We start from the raw sequence: 20140 nt of genomic DNA, 5'->3' as shown, positions 1-20140 counted from the left end.
CAGATCTATATTGTCCTTTCCTAAAGCCCTTGTTTACTTGTGGAATGAAATAGTCTTCTTCTAAAATAAGTTTTCTTATTTTGGTGCAGTAATTAAATAATAATTTAGTTTCTTATGATATGCTAACTCATCATTCTATTTTCTTTTGTTCCATACAACTTTAGAAAAATTAATTAATACTAATTCTAAATTACTATTTTACTTCTAGGTAAGACCTAATTACTATTATATTATATCCAATCAAGGGTGAATTAGTTATTTGCTTTAAAATGTCACAAATTTTGATTATAAATTTACTATTCGTTGTTACTTTAATATCAACTTTATGTCACATTAAAGATAATTATTACTTTTTATACTAATATTCAATTAAATAATAAAATATTTTATACTAATAGTATTTGCTCTTTTGTTTGGCATTAAAAATTAAAATATATATTCTAGAATTGGTTTTATTTCACAAGTGAATAAGGCCTTACATCTTAAAAGCATTACATCTATCTCTATTCATTCTAATAATATAACCCTCACAAACGGCACCAGAGGTGGATAGATAATAGATAATAAGATATGCTGCGAATCAAAACTAGGTTATATACTAGATTAGATAAATAGCTGACACAAAAGTTTGCTGGAGCTCACAAACCAACAATGTGTATCATGCCTTTATCGCTCCACCAGTCAAGAAAGGTAGGTATTTCTCAACAAGCTCATCCACAATGACTTGATAAGCTCTTTGTGTGGGGTGGTAGCTATCCCAGAATACATACTCTGAGGTATTCTTACAAACCGAGCTAAATCTGTTACAAAAAATTGAAAATTCCAACAATCCTGTACCGCAGCAACCCTTTGTTGACTCCTTAAATCCTGAGAAATAATCCAATAGCAAGTTAAATAAAGAAGACTTAAAATAGTTTTAACCTTTTGATGATTCTTACCATATTTCTGGGGATTTAGCATTATATCAAGTAGGGGGGAGTAGATGTCAATGTAAACTAATTTTGTTCCATTAAGCTTGGTGTTGAGTGTTTCCAATTCCTTGATCAACTTGGCGTTGTACGTCTGTGAGAGTTCATTGCGATCATCAAAACAATCTCGGCGGAATCCACCCACTGTTCTTTGAAACGGCACACAGCCGACCGGTGGAACGCCGAAGACGCCCACTTTCCGCGCCCCAAGGTTCGCTAATTCCTGAAGGGGAAAATATAATTGATATGTAGATAGAATCTGATCATATCTTTATCTAAATTTTAGATAGTTGTAAGATTCTTAACGATTATAAAGGGATCTAGAAATGGATCACCTGAACAAATGTTGAAGCAAGTTGCACCAAAGATTCACTGTAATCTGCTATACTCATGTTTAGTCGCCTGAAGAAGTACTGACTCACATCGTTGCTTCCGGCGCAGACTATGTACAAGCTCTCGTGGATAATTCTCGCCGCCTTCTTCTCGCCTGCTATGGTTCTTATCTTCTCCTTGTACTCCTTGAACATCTCTACTTCCTTGTCCATTGATATAACCATCTGATATGTATATAAGCTATTAGCTAATTGATTGATACCTAAAGAGAGTGTAGAAATTAATGTGAGAATTAGGAAGATAATAATAATCTAGCACTTACTGCAGTTGACGATGTCCAGGGATCGAATCCGGTACCGGCAGAGGCGAAGCTAACACCGGTGAGGAGGTCATTAGGTCGGAGCTTGGTTCCAAGATAAGGTGGCAATAGCTCCTTCACACCAAGGCTTGAAGCTGCAAAATTTCTTGATGTATTAACCCGGCCAGGCAACTACTTAGGATAATTTCATTAAAATTCAAACTAAATAACTTTGATCCGAGACTAATTGAAGATTTCTATCTTGGAAACAAAGAAACAAGTAGAAAACCTAATAAATTAAAAATTTTGGATAGTTCATATAGCTATTACCTTCACTAGAAAAGAAACTACGGAGGTTCTTTTTTTTTTTTTTTAATTTTCTTTTTCTGAAGTCTTACCGACTCAGAAAAAGTAATATATATTTATCATAAAAATTATAATTTATTTAAGGAGAATTTGCACAGAATACCTATCTTATAGGTTTATTTTGTCTTGAATACCTATATATATTTATCATATTAGATTAAATTTATTTCAACAAATAAGAAGCTAGAAAGAAATGTTCAGTCTTATTTAAGGTGATACTATAATACTTTTGAATTACACTCATCAATGCTTGTAATGAGCGAATATGTAATGATTTTGCTCTCAAAATTATATACTTTGTGTATTAAATCTTCAAAAAAGTATTCCTATCTCAACATATATATAGCCATTCAAATTGCTTTAGATCTCAGCAATGGTTTTATGATAATTTCATAAATATGGCTAGTTAATTAGTTTTGGCATAGTAATGTCAGGCCATTAGAGTGCTATGATGGTAACAATAGGGTATTAAACGTATTATTATTATTTTATAAAACACAGGAACTTTTTAGAAAAAAGGTAATAAGGTTATAGTACTACCATGCACGTTACGTACGTACGTACCTACGAAGTCTGAGACGATCTTTCCATTGGAGAACCTCCCGGTAGCGATATGACCGGGGAAATCATTCCCATACGGCCGAAAGTTGCTCTTGACGATGGTCTCTATTTCGTTGTTGTTGCCGGTGTCGACGATGGAGTCGCCGAAGACTAGCACCGCCGGCACGATTGGGCCGGAGCTGTTCGCCGCCAGCGACTGAGCCATGAAAGATCCATCGACCAAAAGTACGATTAAGATGGGAAGAAGAGTTGCGAGAGGAGGACTGTTCGTTTTGGATGAGATGGATGCCATTTCTAACTATTTCTCTCTTGGCTTTGTTGTAGCCTGGGAGGTTTTCTCTACAAGGGGGTTGTATATTTTATAAGAAGGAATGTCGAACGATAATGATGTGGGTGAAACTGTAGACATATATACACCTAAGTTTATTACCATGAAATCTACGATATTAGATATGGGAAATCTACGGGTTCATGGTGAAATGTTCGTTGGGTCATTGCGGTTGTCCTTGAGACGTTTTCTATAAAAGGGTTCAGAAAATTGTTGGTCAAAGTAACTAAATAACAAAGTTTCGTTATGTGCCTTATCTTTTCAATTAGCCTTAACTCCTACCTTGTGTAATCGTCACATTAAGTTGTTATATTTATAATTTGTTTGCTTGGACGTGAACAATTTGTTACCTTCTAATGTCCTAGCTTGTATTCTCAACTATATAACGAACAGGAATTCACACACCAAACTCCCTTCGTTTTACAAAAGAAACTCAGTTATAAAAAGGATGTGGATATCCAAATCTTATCGTATAAAACATTGTTTAATGAGACAGCCCAAAAACAATCTTCCCTTTATTTCTTCTTTGTTGTACATTGTCTTATACCACTAAGAATTTGGCATGTCCTAAGAATTATTACAGACATCAAATTTAAAACTCATCTCTCTCTTTTGAGAAACGAACCAATATTTGAAAACTATAATCCCATGCATGAACACACTGAAAAAAAAATTTACAAATTTCCTATACGCGTATAATACTGCTATAATAATCTAAATCAAATCAAATTAATCTCTTCATCCACTCGGAGTACTTGGACACGTGCCACTTTGGTTGTTGGGATCATTGGTGCAACCCGAGTGCGTCGATGGTGGAGAATTTCCTTGTGGAAGAGACTCGAGGGCTAAATCTCCAACGTCACGAATCCAACTCCTCTCTTCTAATGGCCTCGCCATACCCCTAGAAGATGAACCAGAGAAGAACAAGAGGAGAAGCATCACTTCCACCATTACCACTCTCTTCAACGTACTCATCTCCTCAAAGTTTCTATCTATACTCCTTAGTTTGTTAATATTGGAAGATAAAATGGAGGAATGTAACTTGGCTTTGCATAAGCGGATTTATATAACTAAGTGATTCAACGAGTATTCCGTTTATGTTTCCTCCGGAGACTTTGGCCGTGGAAGTCGTAGTGGTTCTGACTGTCTTCTACGCGGATTCACCAACCACGAGAATTAGAATGGCATTTTTTTTTCTTTTTCTTTTCTCCCAGTTCCTACTGTAATGCTTCAAAGGATTGAAACAAAGGATCATTTGGGATGAAACTATGTGCCAGTATATGTGATGAATTGGAGCCTAAGCGTGTTTCGTATGGTATGAATGCTTGTCTTTGACTTGCACAACGGGTCATAGGGGTTTCTTGACTTGAGGAATGCTTTGTTTAGTTGCTATTCTGGTCAGATTAATTGACTTGAGATATATCAAGTCGTACCAAGATCAGGATGGTTTTTTTCGTGGTATACCATGTAAGTCTTTCTTTTAGTGAAAACTCCATTCATAAATGGAAACGAAAGCAATAGCTTCTTTTATAATCGCCAACAAGAACTTGTCAAAGAATATAATTGTCATTATATTCTTCAACATATCGTAATTGCAACCAAAATCATTAAGCTTTTTGAGAAATATCATTTTGTTAGCCTAATTATAATTTAAAAAACTGAATTTAGATTAAGAAAAGACTATTTTAACTTTGTATAAATTGCTCAAAATGTCTGGAAAGCTATCTAATGTTACATATCATAATACAAGATAAAATCATCCTATTTTCAGGGAAAATAATTGTGATAAATATTTTATAATTTAAACTTCAAGAAAGAACGGGATTTTAGTAGCAATTATGTAAAAAAATGTTCTCGTATATTAAAATCCTCTCTCTCTCTCTCTCTCTCTCTCTCTCTCTCTCTCTCTCTCATATATATATATATGGCCCTTTAATCTGAGAAGTTATAACTTGAAGTCATTTGAATGGTCTCTCTACAGTGAGGAGGATAATAATGTGTATATCTTTCTCTTCTCAGACCCAGCATATCTTCTCGGGCTATGCTTGATTTAATCGGTTGGCTTCCCCCAACCTGGAGTAGCTTGTTCAAGTGGATGGCTTTGAACATATTTGAGTGATTAAATTGAATAATTTGAGCAATAAGAAGATGGGGTATAATATCCAAACTTCATTTCGTCGGTTCAATATAATAGCTCAAGTGGGATTGTGGGGACAAAACTAGTTATACATCGTTGGATCTGGCCCATTAATCATGGGCTGGACCGGGCTGAGTTCGGATAGGTTATAACATAACTCAGCCTTGGTAGAGCGGTTTCATGCTGAGCTTAGGTTGTGTTGGGTTTTTTTTATCGACCAATTTAGGCAATTTTACATTTTACTTAACTCTCTTGTCTATTTTTTATAGATTGCCTTTCAGAGTAGACCAATTTATTTTATACTCAGATTTTATATTCTCCTATAATTTTTTTTATTATGATTGAAATTATTAAAAGTGCATGAATTAATTGCATTGTGGCACTAACATCATACACTCCAAAATTTTATTGTTGTGTGCGGAGTCTATTACTTATCATACTGGTTTACTCATCAAATTTTTATTACTAAAGAGTACCTGTTTTAATCATCATAGCTAAAACTATTGAATTATTCAGTAGTTTATACATAAAATAAATTGATATATAGTTCAGCGCTTTCATGAATAGTGATATTGCTGAATTGTTTAATGATTCATTAGAATTTCTAGAGTCTAAAAAAAATCTCACATTGCTATCTCAATTACTTGAGTGTTAAGCATATTTAATTCAGCCTCTAATAAATAGTGAAATCGATCGTTCATAAAATTCCTAAATTGTTTAGATATCTATTTGCGATATAAATTGTTGAACAACTTAACTGTTTAGCTAAGCTAACCAAAACAAACTTCTCTTGATAATATTTTTGATAAGTGGGCTTATGTGATAAATAATAGGAAAATTTGTATATTCAACATTTAAATAAAATTATGATTTATACCCTATATTTTTACTATTTACAAAATCGAGCTTATAATCTATTAAATATATACGGAAAACACCATAGGTTAGATTTTAATTAACACCATTAGATAGCTCTCTTCCTCTGAGAGCACAACATGATTATTTCTTCCTTCTTAAGCAAATTAGATCAAATAAAAAAGAAAAGAATTTTCTTCTTCTCTCTTGTGACTGACTCTCTTTTCTCCTCCACACATTAGGTATAGTTTGGGTTTAGCATTTTCATTTAGGTATAGCTTAGATTCTTATTTAGGCATAGCTTGGTTTTACGGTTCTCATAAAGAGAACATATTTTTCTCCTCTACATAAAATTAAAATGAGCAGATCCTAGCATTTTTTTTTTCGTGTAAGTGTAACTTAATTGAAGGTTTTCTCATTGTCTTCTTAATATAGTTAACTTAATATAGGAGTTTGATTATTTCGATAAAAGATACAGATTTCAGTAATAACAATGATCTAGATATCCAAATCTTATCGTTTAAAAATGGCAATAATCAATCTAAATATTTTTATCTCATATCCTAATTTATCACAATCAAATACTATCGGTATCTCATATTTCAATTATACTATATATCCTTGTGGATGCAACTAAATGCCCCAGAAAGTGAAACAAAAAATGTACTTTATTCTGAGAAAAAAAAAATCTTTCTCTCAATCCTAATTTTTCACTTACAACTAAACGGGAAAGTATGTAGACTGTACAAAGCAACATGGCAGGAGAAAAATTCACCCAATTATCTTTGTTCTTCTGCTATAACTGCAGCTCGGCACAAGGGGCAGCTCAAACTCGAGCCTAACCACGCATCAATGCACTCTTTGTGAAAGCCATGGTTGCATCTCGGAAGCAGCCGGCATCTCTCCCCTTCCTTTAGCTCCGACAGGCATACCACACAATCGATCTTCTTCTCGTCACTCGCCGGAGAAGAGAACTCGAACGTCGGCAGGCTGGAGAGGATTTCCAATTTCTGGTTCCCATCATCACCTGACGATGTAATGTTGTTGTTGTTGTTGTTGTTGGCGTTTGAACTCCAGTATAATCTATTCTGGAAGGAGTGCAAGCAGCGATGGAAGCAGCAAAGAAAGCAAAGGAGCAAGAAGAAGGCCAAGAAGAAGGCCAGGAAGGCCGTGAAGAGGATCACGTCTGCGAAACTGAGACGGAGATGATGAAAGCCACCGGAGCTCAGGGAGATGCCATTCGCCATTTGCTTTGATTGCTCTGTTGAGGCGGTGGATGGGGACATTGGAGGAGGGATTAATTGGGTGCAGTAGTGATGCACATTGTTTAGTATAAAGTAAGGTCAAGAGAAAATGACGTGCTAACGCCTCTGCTTATGGCACTAATTATATAATTAGACAATAACAATAAGGCAAAAAGCTAACCTTCTAAATTACACGTACATGATTAGGCTAAAATCCTACGTATACTTTTCTTTGTGTCGCTTAGATTTACACTTCTAACATATATATATATATACACCCATGGCCATTAGTTTTGAAGAAAGTTGCAATTTAGTATTTAGTCTAACTATAAAAGGGTAAAACTTATTTTCCCCATAATATATCCTCCAACTCAGGTTCAATTATGCTTAGTGACACAATGATTGACTGAAATTTATTGTATAATGGAAAGAGAGGGAACTTATAAAAAAATGTATGCATGATTGGTTTCTTTCATAATTCGGTTATTTTAAATGATCCTTCCCTCCTTTTGAAGGGACACCATTTTTAATTAGAAGCTAATGCAAAAGTAATCAAAATATGAAACAATAGCAAAACAAAAAATAATCACATACTAAGATTTTTTACAAATATTTTCTAGATTACACCGGAGGCAAGCACATATACTTCTTAAGAGAAAATTATTCTTTAAATTACAATCTAATCATTTAGTAAAAAAAAAAAAGAGTGAAAAAGTTTCATTAACCAATAATAAAATATAAAAGGTGTATAAACATTTGAAGAGAATAAAAGATGACAAAGAGAAATGTATGAACACCTGCATCAAAATCTCGACATCCTTTTCTTTTACCCACTTGACTTAATCAATTTTCCTTCTCACACATCTCATATTTTGCCCTAAAACTTTTCATCAACTATATCAAAGATAAATTTAAGTTTATTGCTAACTCAAACTCGATCTCATTACACTCGAGCTTAACTTATAAGGATGACCAAACATAACATATATGTGATTTGTAAATCTGTTATTTGCTCGTGTAGTCCTCTAAAGTTAATATTTGTATGTATATATATGTCAAAACATATATTTTTTATTTGTATAGCCTTTAAACTCTTTTTCTTTTAATAAGTATGTTTGTTGGAGTTAACTTATCATTAAAATTTGAATAATTTAGATATCAAAAAATAAAAATATTCTGATTATATTTTTCATAAATTTCTCTTAGTTAAGTATATTTTTATATTTTATTAAATAATTGGGACTTAATTTAAAAAAAGTAATCTGAGTGGATATTTATGTAAATAATATATATTTTGAAAAGTTAACATAAAAAAGTATATAAATAAATAATAGTTTTTATGTGCAAAAAAAAATTATTAAAAAAAAAACTCGCTCATATTTTTATAGCGAGTGTGTACTCTTAAACGAATCCCCATGATACGAAGACACTCCCTAATCTAAATTAATTTGCGCTTTCTACCTCTAATCGCATCTAATACCACTCACATCACGTGCTTTTCACATGCTCATGGAATCCCTTCGTCCGTATCTGTGGGCCCGCGGGACGCGGGATTCCGTGTACAATTTGACCTCCAAAATTTAGCTTCCCGCCTCGAACCCAACTCATCCACCAATCAGAAGGCACCATTAGCGAACCATTGTAAGACTCGCGGAACATCGTACCGGATACCACGAAGGACTCGCCGCTATAAATACTCTTCCCCCTCTGCTCGAGCAGGTCTTCTCCTGGCCCCCTTTTAAGTTCCTTCGACCCCGAAACCCTAGCCCTAGGCGCCAATCCACCCGATTTAGATTCCATTTTCCCTCGATAGTGATCAAATCCCTCTATAATCGTAGGACTTCGCCCCTCCTTGGGCGGTTCGCGCTCGATCTCCGGCTCCTTTAGTTGGCGGCGGCAATGTCTCGGTGTTTCCCGTTTCCACCTCCCAACTTTGACGAGGCCGGGATCGAATCGCTTAAGGTTTGTTGAGCATTAGCGCTAGTTACGCTGTAGATTCCTGCTGTTTTGCTCGACAACCTTTCGTGTGATTCGGTCATTAATTGAGATCTGAGATCTGTGTAATATGTGATTAAGTGAAACACAAAGGAATGAGTAATCCGTGTGTAAATATCTATTGACTGTGCAAAAGTGAGTAAATTTTTTATCTCTTCTTAGATCTCTCTCGTTGGGTGTTGCTTATTTTGCCTTGATGACTTCGTTTTTGGAGCGATTTGAATCAAGCAACAGGTAGAAGCTTTAGAGCTATGTGAGCCTGGGTCCTATACTCCTATTCGCCTGTTTCTTCTACAAAATTGAGTTAGCATTTTGTGTTGACTAGTGTAGACTATCTAGTAGTTTGCTGGAACTTTGGATCTAATATCAAGTATGGACGATCGATCCATGATTGAAATTCCATTGTGGTGATTTTTCAGTTTCTACTGTTGTTGAACTTTATATTTGTGTGCATGACTTGTGACTTGTTTAATTGGCAAGATTGACTCATCAAGATGACTGCTTGAAAACCAAAATTTTCCTTCCTGGAATCCTGATGTCAAACGAAATGTTTCATTTTTGGTATAAATATGTGTTTATTGCACATTCCTTTTCCTCAAATTAGTCCTTCCTGCTGTAAGCAGATATTTATGTGATTTGTGTTCCTAGAATTATTCGCTGTATGGAAGGAACTTTAACTTGAACTTGCTTTCAGATCTTCCTCATTAGGTGTGTATGCTTACAGGAAGAATCCTGAAATAGATTTACTTTGGAAGGATTCCATATTATGCGAAAACATCTGTATTATGTTTTAAATGTTGTACCATGGACATCATATGCTATCTCTATATGCTATGCTACTTTTAGTTACTAGATGTAAAATTTCATCATCCAAAAATGGGTCGCCCCATACTCTGGTTCCGATGTAATGCTCCATGATTCTCTTTGCTTTCCCGTCGTCCATTCTGTCTGGGATTGACGATTGTTCTGGTGGCTGAAGCTCCAGAAAGAGGGGGAAAAGGCAAAGAAAGAGAGGAGAAAAGAAAAGAGGAGGGCAAAGAAGGAGAAGGCCAATCAGGAGCATGAGAACCTTCAACATTCAACACATGGTTGCAAGAGAAGAAAGTATGATGACTGGAACCTACCGGATCAGAAAGATAGTAAATATACAAGGACATCAAATGATTCGGTGGAACAGTTGGAGAAGAGTAGCCTCACAGAAGATCATGAGCTTCAATGTACCAATCAGAACACATATGGCTCTCCTGCGAGTTCTCAGGACAGCATTAAGAAGAGAAGCACCACATCAGCTAACAACAGCCATTGCAAGAATGGTAAGCTAATGTTTCTGTCACAAAATATGTATCATCAATTCGTCATTATCAGTCTTATACAGTGTGCTCATGAGCTTGTGCCTCTTTCATACATATTGATTCGTTGGTTCTTGTTTTCTTGTGAAGGGTTTATTCTCCGCATTAGGTTGCCATCTACAAAGCAAAGGGATCTAGAACCGGCTTCCATCATGCAACCACTGAAAGTACAGGCTCCGGAATTGCCAACCATCTCAAAACTAAGGCATCTAGAGCCATCCAGAGTCAGGAGACAAAGTAACAGGGAGTCCCTTGATAAAGTGAAGAAACATAGTACTTGTGTTGCAATTTTGGGGAATCAAAGAAATACAGAGCAACAAGCATATATTTTTAAGCTGGGAGATAGAGAACGGGAGCTGTCAGCTGCCAAACAGGAGCAGCCTGAGGATCCTCTTGTCAATGAAGAACCCTGCTGCTCAGGAAGGGATATGGAGGTGGCATGTCAATCAGAAGCAGTGGAAACTACTCACAACCACTCCAGCACCAAAAAGAGCAACCGATCTGTTATTAAAATGGAAAGGCGGTTCAAAGAGTTAATATTGAACTTGAACCCTCTAGTATTGCAATCGGAGCAAATGGATGTCAGTGACCAAGAATGGCTTTTTGGTAGTACTTCGAAGCAACACCCTGATCCTAGTCTGAACAGATTCATAAAAGGTGAAGGCTTACCAAGTCACAAAGTTGCCGTTTCATTAGAGCAACCCCGAGCATGTTATCTGCCTGAGTTCGATTCATATCAGCTGCCTTATGTGATACCATATTGAACTATGTAGTGAGGAACATGCTTGAATTGCGTGGATTTTTTTAGAGGGAAAAAAAGAGAGATAATTGGTGTCAAATGTTTGGGAAATTGTACGCCAGGTTATCATTGTTGTCAAAATGAAGTTTGCATTTGTGTCCTGATATGATTTTTATATGAATAATTTTTCCAATTATTTTTGCGTCTTACTTATGATACACGATCTTTCAGATTATCAGATACTCTTTTATGGGTCATGAATTCGATCATTTAGCAAAAGTTTTACTAGCTAAACTGAAGCATTAAGTGCTGCTACTAAAAGTCAAAAAGAGACCATCCGCATAAGCATGGTTTTTATCCCTCGATGAAAGCCTAAACAGGTTCCCTTCAATAGGCATCAACAATGGTGAGTTGGATTCATTTCCAGCATGCATATGTACAAAAGTCTGGTGGAGATTATGTTTGGCATTATGTTCTTAGTAGACATCTATGCAGGCTGCTCCTTTTCTATGTAACTCTTCGAAGATTTTTTCCAACCACTTTCGTATGACAATAGCAGTCTATAATAGCTAATACAAGGACGAAGGTTATTTTAATTCTTTTTAGTGCAATCCCTCCTTGTTTATCTAATTTCACAAAATATCCAGCATGCATGCGATGATTATTGACCACTATCATACACTCTAGGATTTGCCATTCGAAAACTCCCAGTCTATGAACACGAAACGGCAACTCCAATTTAAGAAGCCAAAGTATGAGCTTGTCAATATGCAACAAATTTAGTGACACAATCAAGTTTGGTAGTTCAAAGAAACAGAGGAATGCTAACAAAATTACTAGTGATAAGTTTACTAAAGCAAAAGAGAACCTGATACTCCGTGATTTAGACAAAGACACAAAGACACCAACATACCATATAGAATAAAAAAAAAAAATCCAGATGGACTCATCCTCGCACCTCAAGATTAGGATGAAGACATCTGACGTCGGTGCATGTTACAGATGGATAAGTTGTCTACCACAGACGACCCAGAAGCACGATAGGAAAACCGATGCATCCAAAGCTCATTAATGCTGTCACCGAACTGTACACAAGGGCTGGTTCCTTTGAGAAACAAGAGACTCCAAACATGGGAGGTGGGTCATTGTTCCTCTTTGATTTGTCTAGAAGATGGAGCAGCCCTTTTGTGCCTTCTTTTTCTTCTTCTTTTGCTTCGGTGGCTGAAGTACAACTTTAATAGCTGCATCGAAAACTGCCTTGACATTCTGGGCAAAATAAAAATAAACAAAATTATTAAGTACTGGGTCAGTAAGAATATCAAATAAAATCATGCCTACAAGAAAACATGAGAGAAAACAATACTTGTTGAGTCTTTGAACTGCACTCTATGTAGGCAGGAGCACCAATGAGCTTTCTTAGATCTTCTCCCTGTAAAGTTAATTAAGAGCAAATAAATTATTATGATGTGCTACAGCTCAGACAATAATAAAAGGACATTTTGTGTGAGAAAAAGTTTATTACTTGGGCAGTAGTGATAGGTACAGCACCAGGGTGATCTACAAAGAATTGTCTATCATCCCGGAGATCTGTATTCAGAACCTCTTGCAATTAGAAACAGAGCTAACAAATAAAACAACCATAAAAGCATGGATAGCTGAATACTAAAGCACAAAAATCTCCAACATATTGTAAATCACTCAAATTAGTAGATCGATGTATGCAAATTATGCAATAGAAATTACGATTGTAAAGCTATTTGGTACTCTACTCCTGCAATCTTGAAATTTTCATGTATCATAGATGTTTCAAGATTAATAATAGCTTCCTAGAGTAGACAATAAAAGAGAGAAGCTTGCATCAATTAGATTTTATTTTCACCTAACAACTAAAAGTCCAGATAATTTAGAAAAGAAGACTCAAAATGTTAAGAAACTTCAAAATCATGTAGAGAATGTACTGAAAATATGGAGCTGATGAATACAAGGAAGAAAACAAGAAATACTGTAAGTGCATTGTACAGCACTGCAGAAAAAGCAATCAATCATCTAGTTCAGAGAGGGAAAGAAAAAAATCAAACCAGGATATTAGTTTAAATATAAATGTGCAATAAATATGAACATTGCTGCGAATTGATTTTATCTTTGTCACTAAAGAGCACAAAAGAAAAAAAAAAACCAAACCAGGATATTAGTTTAAATATAAATGTGCAATAAATATGACGTTGTGCTCTTTAGTGACAAAGATAAAATCAATTCGCAGCAATGTTTATATTGCAAATTGTAATGTGCCAAAATGTAGAAAAAAATAGAAAAACAGGCCATCATTTATTAAGAAGGAATAACAAATCTCAAGTTTTAAATGTACAAATCATGATAAAGTTCTCAAGGGTAGTACATTAGACAAGCACAGATAACATGAAAAATTAATTAGGATAGAACAAAATGAACTATGAGGAATTTGATGACTATAGGTAGTGAATGATGCCAGGGCTTAAATGATCCTTGAGAAATAGAGGTTTATCAATTGTAGTTACTGTACTAAGGAATACTAATTAAGAGAAGCATTTTAGTATCATGCAACAAGATGAAAGAGTAGCTCCATGGTATTGCAATAAAAACATCTGAGAAACAATACAATTAAATCTCTTACTAATGAGAAAGAGCTAAATCTATAGTATAATAGAATACACTGGTATGAGACAGAGTACAAATGCACAGTTTCAGCAGGTGGTCCAATCTCTGAATAGAAGAGCACAAATGAGGACCAGACCCAGTGAAATTGAATAATTATGAGTAGCAAGAGTTGTCAACAGTAAAAAAACTAATCCCTTGACGAAAAGTATAGTACTGTGATGAGTGATCCAAGAAAAGACCAAACAATTTAAACAGAAAATACAACCATTAAGCAAAAATGTTGTACAAATTAAATGAAACTTGCAAACTACTTTATCTGGATCCCAGGCAATGGTGCTTTTTTTCACAATGTTGATCTAGGATACGTGTGGAGACCAAATTAAAAGAATGCAAACTCAGAATACAATATCTACCAATCACGCTAAGCTTTTTTTTTTTTAATAAAAAAATAGGCCACTAAACTTCGTACATGTAAAAGTATTTCAATCTGAGATCTGCAGTAAGGCATATCCACTTGATAAAAAGGAACTGAAGACATGGATATAGGAAAAATCGCCAAGTCAACTCAAGCTGACTGTTGGAAGCTAACTTCAAGAATCAAGCATAACCTAACATAGTTATGTTTGAGATCTTAGAGTGACGGAGGAGGGGGAGTATCTGAAATCTTTCATAAGGTCGCATAACATCTCTTTGCTGCTTCCTATGGCAGATATTAACATGAAACTATTCAGCTATAAAGAGAAGGATGAGAAAGTTAAGCACGGAGGCAGTAATCTTTAATATTGAGTTATAGACAAGAAGCACTTTGAAACTTCAACTATACAACTGTCTCAACCGCCATGATCAGAAAAAAGAGAGCACTAGATAAAAAAAAGTCATAAGGATGGCATTCACTAAACAGACTTTAAGTAAAATGTGAAACATACCAAGTTTTGTTCCAACAAGAATTATAGGAACGCCAGGTGCATAGTGCTTTAATTCAGGGATCCACTGAACAGAGGAAGAAAATGAAATAGTGATCAAGAATCAGCAAGGGGATAAGAACTAAGGAAAGAAGAAAGAAGAGAGGTAACAGAAGTGGCCTACCTTCTTAGAAACATTCTCATAGCTGGCTTTACTGATAAGTGAGAAAGCCAGGAGAAAAACATCAGCTCCACGATAACTCAAAGGTCTTAGCCTGTTGTAATCCTCTTGTCCTGTTCCAATGGTCCTTAATTTACACCACGATCCAAAGGAACTGATACAGGGAAACAAAGGAAGGAAGAATTTACCTGCAGTGTCCCACAAACCTAGATTGACAGTGCTCCCATCTACCACCACATTTGCACTAAAGTTGTCAAAAACAGTTGGCACATAATCCTGAGTCGAAAAGAAATACACGTAAGAGACTCAGAAAGTTCGTAGCAATTCCTTAACCGATGGACGGAGATACATCTAGAACTATAAACTAGTTAATGCATACCAGAAGAAGTAGTACTATCATGACATAATATTCAAGATAAAAGAAAATATCGTTGCTTAAACTGGAAGTAATGGCAGGCTTCTAGAATTGTTACATTTACTTTGGGGTAGCCCATAAATAACAAGTCTATATGTCTTCTATTTTCCGTCATAAGCATCCATCTCTCTAAGGACCATGGTGGCCTCACTTTAATCTCCATTCAAAGTCAATGAAGAAAGCTAAGAGGATTATTGCTGTCCATCAACTAGAAATCTGTATAAGGATCAAGAAAACTTTTATCGTGAATCTCACCTTCCTGATCACATTTTTGCTTTACAAGTCAACACATTTCGGATACAAATTGCAAACTCTTTACAGAAATAAAAGCCGCACTAAACTTTACACGACTTACATACGAGACCATAACACCTCAGCAAAGCGAACTCCTAAAATCTATTTACAAGATTCCTCTATTTCTTCTTTTTGCCATATTCACCGTCAAGAATCCCAAAAAGAAAGCGGAAACCTTTCTCAATCTCCCCACCGCAAAACCCACAGAAAGGAAACCCTAACATCAAATAAACATTTTCTAAAAGCAAAGAAACGAGGCACCATGATCAAACGAGCTCACCGTGGGGAATGTGTTGCTGGTGTAGGAGATCAGCATACAAGTCTTCCCGACCGCACCATCGCCGACGGTGACACACTTTATAAACCTCGACGCAATCATCTCCTCTTCCGTTTTCCCTTCCCCAATCCCCAATTCTCTTCGTCAATCACTACGCATCAAAAGCCCCCCGCATTCCCCAAAATCTCCAACCGAGAAGAGAGGCAATGAGGGGGAATCCAAGGGATTGACCGAGGAATCCTTCCTTCTAAAACAAGAGAAAGATGGATAAAAGAGCCATCTTTGTCTTCTCTGCAATGGGAGAAAGAAAAGAGAGGCGCGGTTGAAGCGGAGCACCTCCAGGCTCCAGCTATATAATCAAATAGAACTTGGAATAATGAGAAGTGGAAGGTAATCAAAATTATACCTTAATTTATATATAAAAACTCACTGTCGACAGCTAATAAATAGTATCAGACATGTCTTTCTTATTCTCTCTTCCTCTGAAATGCTCATAGAATAATTTCTCATCCTCTTTTGGCAGAACAAAACAACCACAACCAGATGAGAATAATTATATCATTATCTATGGCTGGATCTAAGTTTAGAGGACAATTATGAAGTAATTTTTATTTCTTTGGGTACTTGCAAGGCATCCTATTTTTCGCAAATAACCCCCTATTTGGGGAGGTGGGGATGGGATATCGGGGGAGAGATAATGCACTCCACTTAAACGTTGACTCACGAAAATTGTCAACCCTGCAAATAAATTTATGATGACACGAGTCTAATAGTGATGCAAATTATCGTATATATCAGACTATGTCAGCTTATAATGATGGGAATTAGTACTAAATTACTTCTCATATACTAGTTGGACAAAATGGCACCCATAAAGGTATTTTAAAACTGTATACTTGTATATGATTTTTAGATATCTTCCGGTTATACTATATGTTTACAGATTTAGCTTTATATTTTTTTTATGCTGGACTGGAAGGTTGGATAAATTCTTTAATAACTTTAGGTTTTTTTTTTTTTTTTTTTTATCATTCATAAATCTGAAGGCTAAATTTAGACCGAATAAAGAGCTAACGTTCCTTAGATGCAGAGACCATCGTCGAACAATTGCTTCGAACCCGAACCAAATGCCTATGACCTCTTGTTGCATTTATTTTTCTATAAATTCTTAGTAGCCACAGTTACTTGTAGATAGAAACTCTGAGAATTATTTAAATTCAAAAGTACAGTGAGAATTATTTAAACCAAGTGAACTAAACAATTATTTACCCCCTCTTCTTTCTTCTCCTTTAGATCATATATTTTACGTATTTCTCGTATATAACATCAACTATGATCTTGTAGGCTTTCTCAGTTGGGTGATAGCTATCCCAGAAGACATACTTAGTAACATCTGAACAGGTGGTAGATGTCTCACTGTTGCAGAACACTGAAGCCTCCGTCTCTCCCGTACCACAACACCCCTTATCCGACGTCTCAAATCCTGCACAACAAATGAACACATTAATTTCCCCAATTAAACACCATGATAATTATTATTTTTTTTTACAAATATTTAAGCTTTTTATATTTTAGACATTAGAAATATTTAAATAGAGATAATATAAAGAAAAGAAGAAAAAGAATTGATCAAAAGTTCAACAATATATTCACCGTTATTAAATTGGAATTACCATAGATTGAAGGCCGGTCGATAAGGTCCAGCAAGATGGAGTAAATATCGATGTAGACAAGCTTTGATCCGTTGAGGCCTAATTCTTTATGCAATCTACCAATTTCTTTTTCTATAATGGAATTGAACAGTTGTGCTGCTTGATTCCGTAATGGATCACATTGCCTTAAGATCCCTCCTGCAATTGTTCTTTGTGATGGTAAACATCCAATGGGTGGGAGACCAATATATCCAATCTTCCGAGCACCCATTTGATGCAATTGCTGAAAAAGAAAAGAAAAAAATTATGAAATTTCATCGGTGAAGTTTGATACATTTTTTTTGGATTTTTGGCAAATAATCCACCTATTTTCTTAGAAGATGTTAGAGATTTAAATCTTTGTAAAGACTGAATTAAATTGAGTGTATTATATTTGGCTCATTATAACTTATTTTTATGGAAGGAATTTGTATGGGTATTTAAAAGAAAGCTCTCATGAAGTTTATTTAAAAAGAAGGCCGGCTTATTTGTTTCCTAAATCAGGTCAATGTTTTTTGACCCAACGAGCCTGGCTGGGCCAAAAAGTTTAAGTGCGATTGAACTTTGAGACGAGCTTTAGATTCAGCTAAATCCGACCCACTATCATATATTTTCTAAAATATATTTATGTATTGATATCTATTTATAATTAATTTGATTAATTAAATTTTTATCTCTTTTATTATATATATATATATATCTCTCATTAGTTTAAGATTGATTTAAATTAAATTTAATAACAGATCGAGATAGATAATTATATTTAATTTAAAATTTATCTCTAAATTATTTAATATTAAATAATATCTCTTATAATTAAGGCATAATTAATATCTAAGAAATAAATCTTAACGGAAGGAAAAAAAAAACGTGTAATTCGAAAGTTAGACACACGTAATCAAATCTTTTTATTTTTACGTAATATGAAAGCCGACTATTATAGCCTTTAGATTAAGATTATAAATTTTAAAGAGGTATTGAAGTATTTGCTATATATTAAAATCTAATTATATGTTGTCTAAATTATTATAATTGAGTTTTGCAAAATTTCTTCTGGACATTGGGTCGAGCTTAGAACAAGCGAATTCAGAGCCGAGAAAGAACTAAGGAGTCGGATTGTAAACGAAAGAAAATGGAAGTTTTGCATATATAAAAGGCCATGAACAGTTGTTGTGAATTGGAGGTAGGTTACCTTGAGGAAGCTAGTAGCACGAGAGATCAAGAAGTTAACGTAGGAAGTGACATCGTAGCTCGTCTTCCTGAATGGTGTACCGAAATAAGTATTCGCAATATCGTCGGTTCCGGAGCATACGATGAACAAGCTCTCAGAAATAATCCTTGCAGCTCCACCCTCGCCTGCCACGGCCTTTACCCTCTCTTTGTATTCCCCAAACAAGTCGAGCTGCTCGCTCATCGAGATAACATTCTGAAATCAATGGATAATTAAGTACCGGTTAGTACTGCCATTGCAATATTCTTAACTTATTCCGGAATAAGAGGAGTTTATTCGGATCAAGAAAGAGTAGTATACCACTAGGGCTGGGGTGAGGGGGTCATATCCTGTGGCGCCGGAAGCGAAGCTGACACCGGTTAAGATGTCGTGAGGTTGGAGGTCGTAACCGAGATAAGGAGGTAGTAACTCTTTCACACCCAGTTTAGAAGCTGAAGATCGAGGAAAAAGAGAAGAGATTAAATCGCTGGCATATATTACATTCTTGTATTAATTAATTCAGTGCATATATATATAATATACCTATGAGATCCGAAGGGATCTCGCCATTGGAGAACCTCCCGGTGGGCTTTTGTCCCATAAAATTCTGACCGTAAGGAGGGAAGTTGCTCTTCGCCACCGTGTGAAGTCCGTTGTTGTTGCCAGGATCCACGGTCGAGTCCCCGAATACGACGATCGCCGGAACCACCGGGGCGCCCGTCCGGTTAGTCGACGTAGGATCCAAGGCTTGAGAGAACTGCGACAATAGAAGAAGGAAGCATCCTAGTGCTAATGGAGCACTCAATGGAAGGCCCTTCCTTTCCATTAGTTCTTCTCTCTTTGTATAATATATGTGTTGCCTTCTATTTATGGGAGTGGGAGTGGGAGTGGGAGTGGGACTGTGGGAGGCTCTCATAATTTTAGTTGTTTGATTGGTGTAATTTTATTTGCATTTGGTTTTTGATTTAATATATAAAGCTGGGTTATAATAGCTGTACACATTATGATAAGTGGAATACCACTAAGAAAAATATTATGATAGGTGATAGCAATATTAATTATCTATAACTATAAGTCAGTTTCATGATAGCTTAATAGTCTTGAGTTGTATCAATCTATGATAAGGTCATGATAAATTCTTTTCATCCAAGTACTTGTGCTTAGTTTATTTCTGTCCTGGTCAATCTAACATGTATATCTGAGAAGGCTTGATGCAATATCTTTACAATAGTGGCGAATTAATAGCCTCAAAATTAGTTATGAAGGTATAAATTTATATCATTTTGTCTAGCCACCACCGTCCACCTACAAAAAAAGTTCTCTTGTTCTTGTCACAACTTAAAAGTCTTTAATGCAATTGACA

The 20140-nt window shown here is 35.5% G+C and overlaps 4 protein-coding genes across 4 annotated transcripts; 1 reads left to right on the top strand and 3 right to left on the bottom strand.

Moving 5' to 3' along the window:
- Positions 1–480: 480 nt before the first annotated feature.
- On the bottom strand, positions 481–2838 carry LOC140782528 (GDSL esterase/lipase At3g14820-like). Its single transcript, XM_073129142.1, has 5 exons — positions 2530–2838; positions 1624–1754; positions 1304–1525; positions 939–1191; positions 481–867 (listed from the first exon to the last, which is right to left on the bottom strand). Exons 1-5 carry the CDS (start codon positions 2816–2818, stop codon positions 659–661), a joined length of 1104 nt encoding a protein of 367 aa, XP_072985243.1. The 5' UTR covers positions 2819–2838; the 3' UTR covers positions 481–658.
- Positions 2839–8807: 5969 nt separating this feature from the next.
- On the top strand, positions 8808–11369 carry LOC140782854 (uncharacterized). The gene is made up of 3 exons (XM_073129682.1): positions 8808–9052; positions 10065–10398; positions 10525–11369. Exons 1-3 carry the CDS (start codon positions 8990–8992, stop codon positions 11196–11198), a joined length of 1071 nt encoding a protein of 356 aa, XP_072985783.1. The 5' UTR covers positions 8808–8989; the 3' UTR covers positions 11199–11369.
- Positions 11370–11911: 542 nt separating this feature from the next.
- Positions 11912–16509, bottom strand: LOC140782173 (rac-like GTP-binding protein 5). Its single transcript, XM_073128614.1, has 8 exons — positions 16283–16509; positions 15880–16167; positions 15079–15166; positions 14894–15003; positions 14734–14797; positions 12696–12760; positions 12537–12602; positions 11912–12439 (listed from the first exon to the last, which is right to left on the bottom strand). Exons 2-8 carry the CDS (start codon positions 15976–15978, stop codon positions 12338–12340), a joined length of 594 nt encoding a protein of 197 aa, XP_072984715.1. The 5' UTR covers positions 15979–16167; positions 16283–16509; the 3' UTR covers positions 11912–12337.
- A 552-nt stretch (positions 16510–17061) lies between these two features.
- On the bottom strand, positions 17062–19687 carry LOC140782172 (GDSL esterase/lipase At3g14820-like). Its single transcript, XM_073128613.1, has 5 exons — positions 19321–19687; positions 19099–19229; positions 18760–18993; positions 17550–17811; positions 17062–17359 (listed from the first exon to the last, which is right to left on the bottom strand). Exons 1-5 carry the CDS (start codon positions 19601–19603, stop codon positions 17166–17168), a joined length of 1104 nt encoding a protein of 367 aa, XP_072984714.1. The 5' UTR covers positions 19604–19687; the 3' UTR covers positions 17062–17165.
- Positions 19688–20140: the final 453 nt, after the last annotated feature.

Source organism: Typha latifolia, chromosome 2 (genome assembly GCF_019914945.1).
Source record: "Typha latifolia isolate L0001 chromosome 2, TyphaL0001v2, whole genome shotgun sequence".
In the NCBI taxonomy this organism is placed as follows: Eukaryota; Viridiplantae; Streptophyta; class Magnoliopsida; order Poales; family Typhaceae; genus Typha; species Typha latifolia.
Note: the sequence above shows the minus strand (reverse complement) of the source record. Positions and strands in the feature narration are given on the sequence as shown.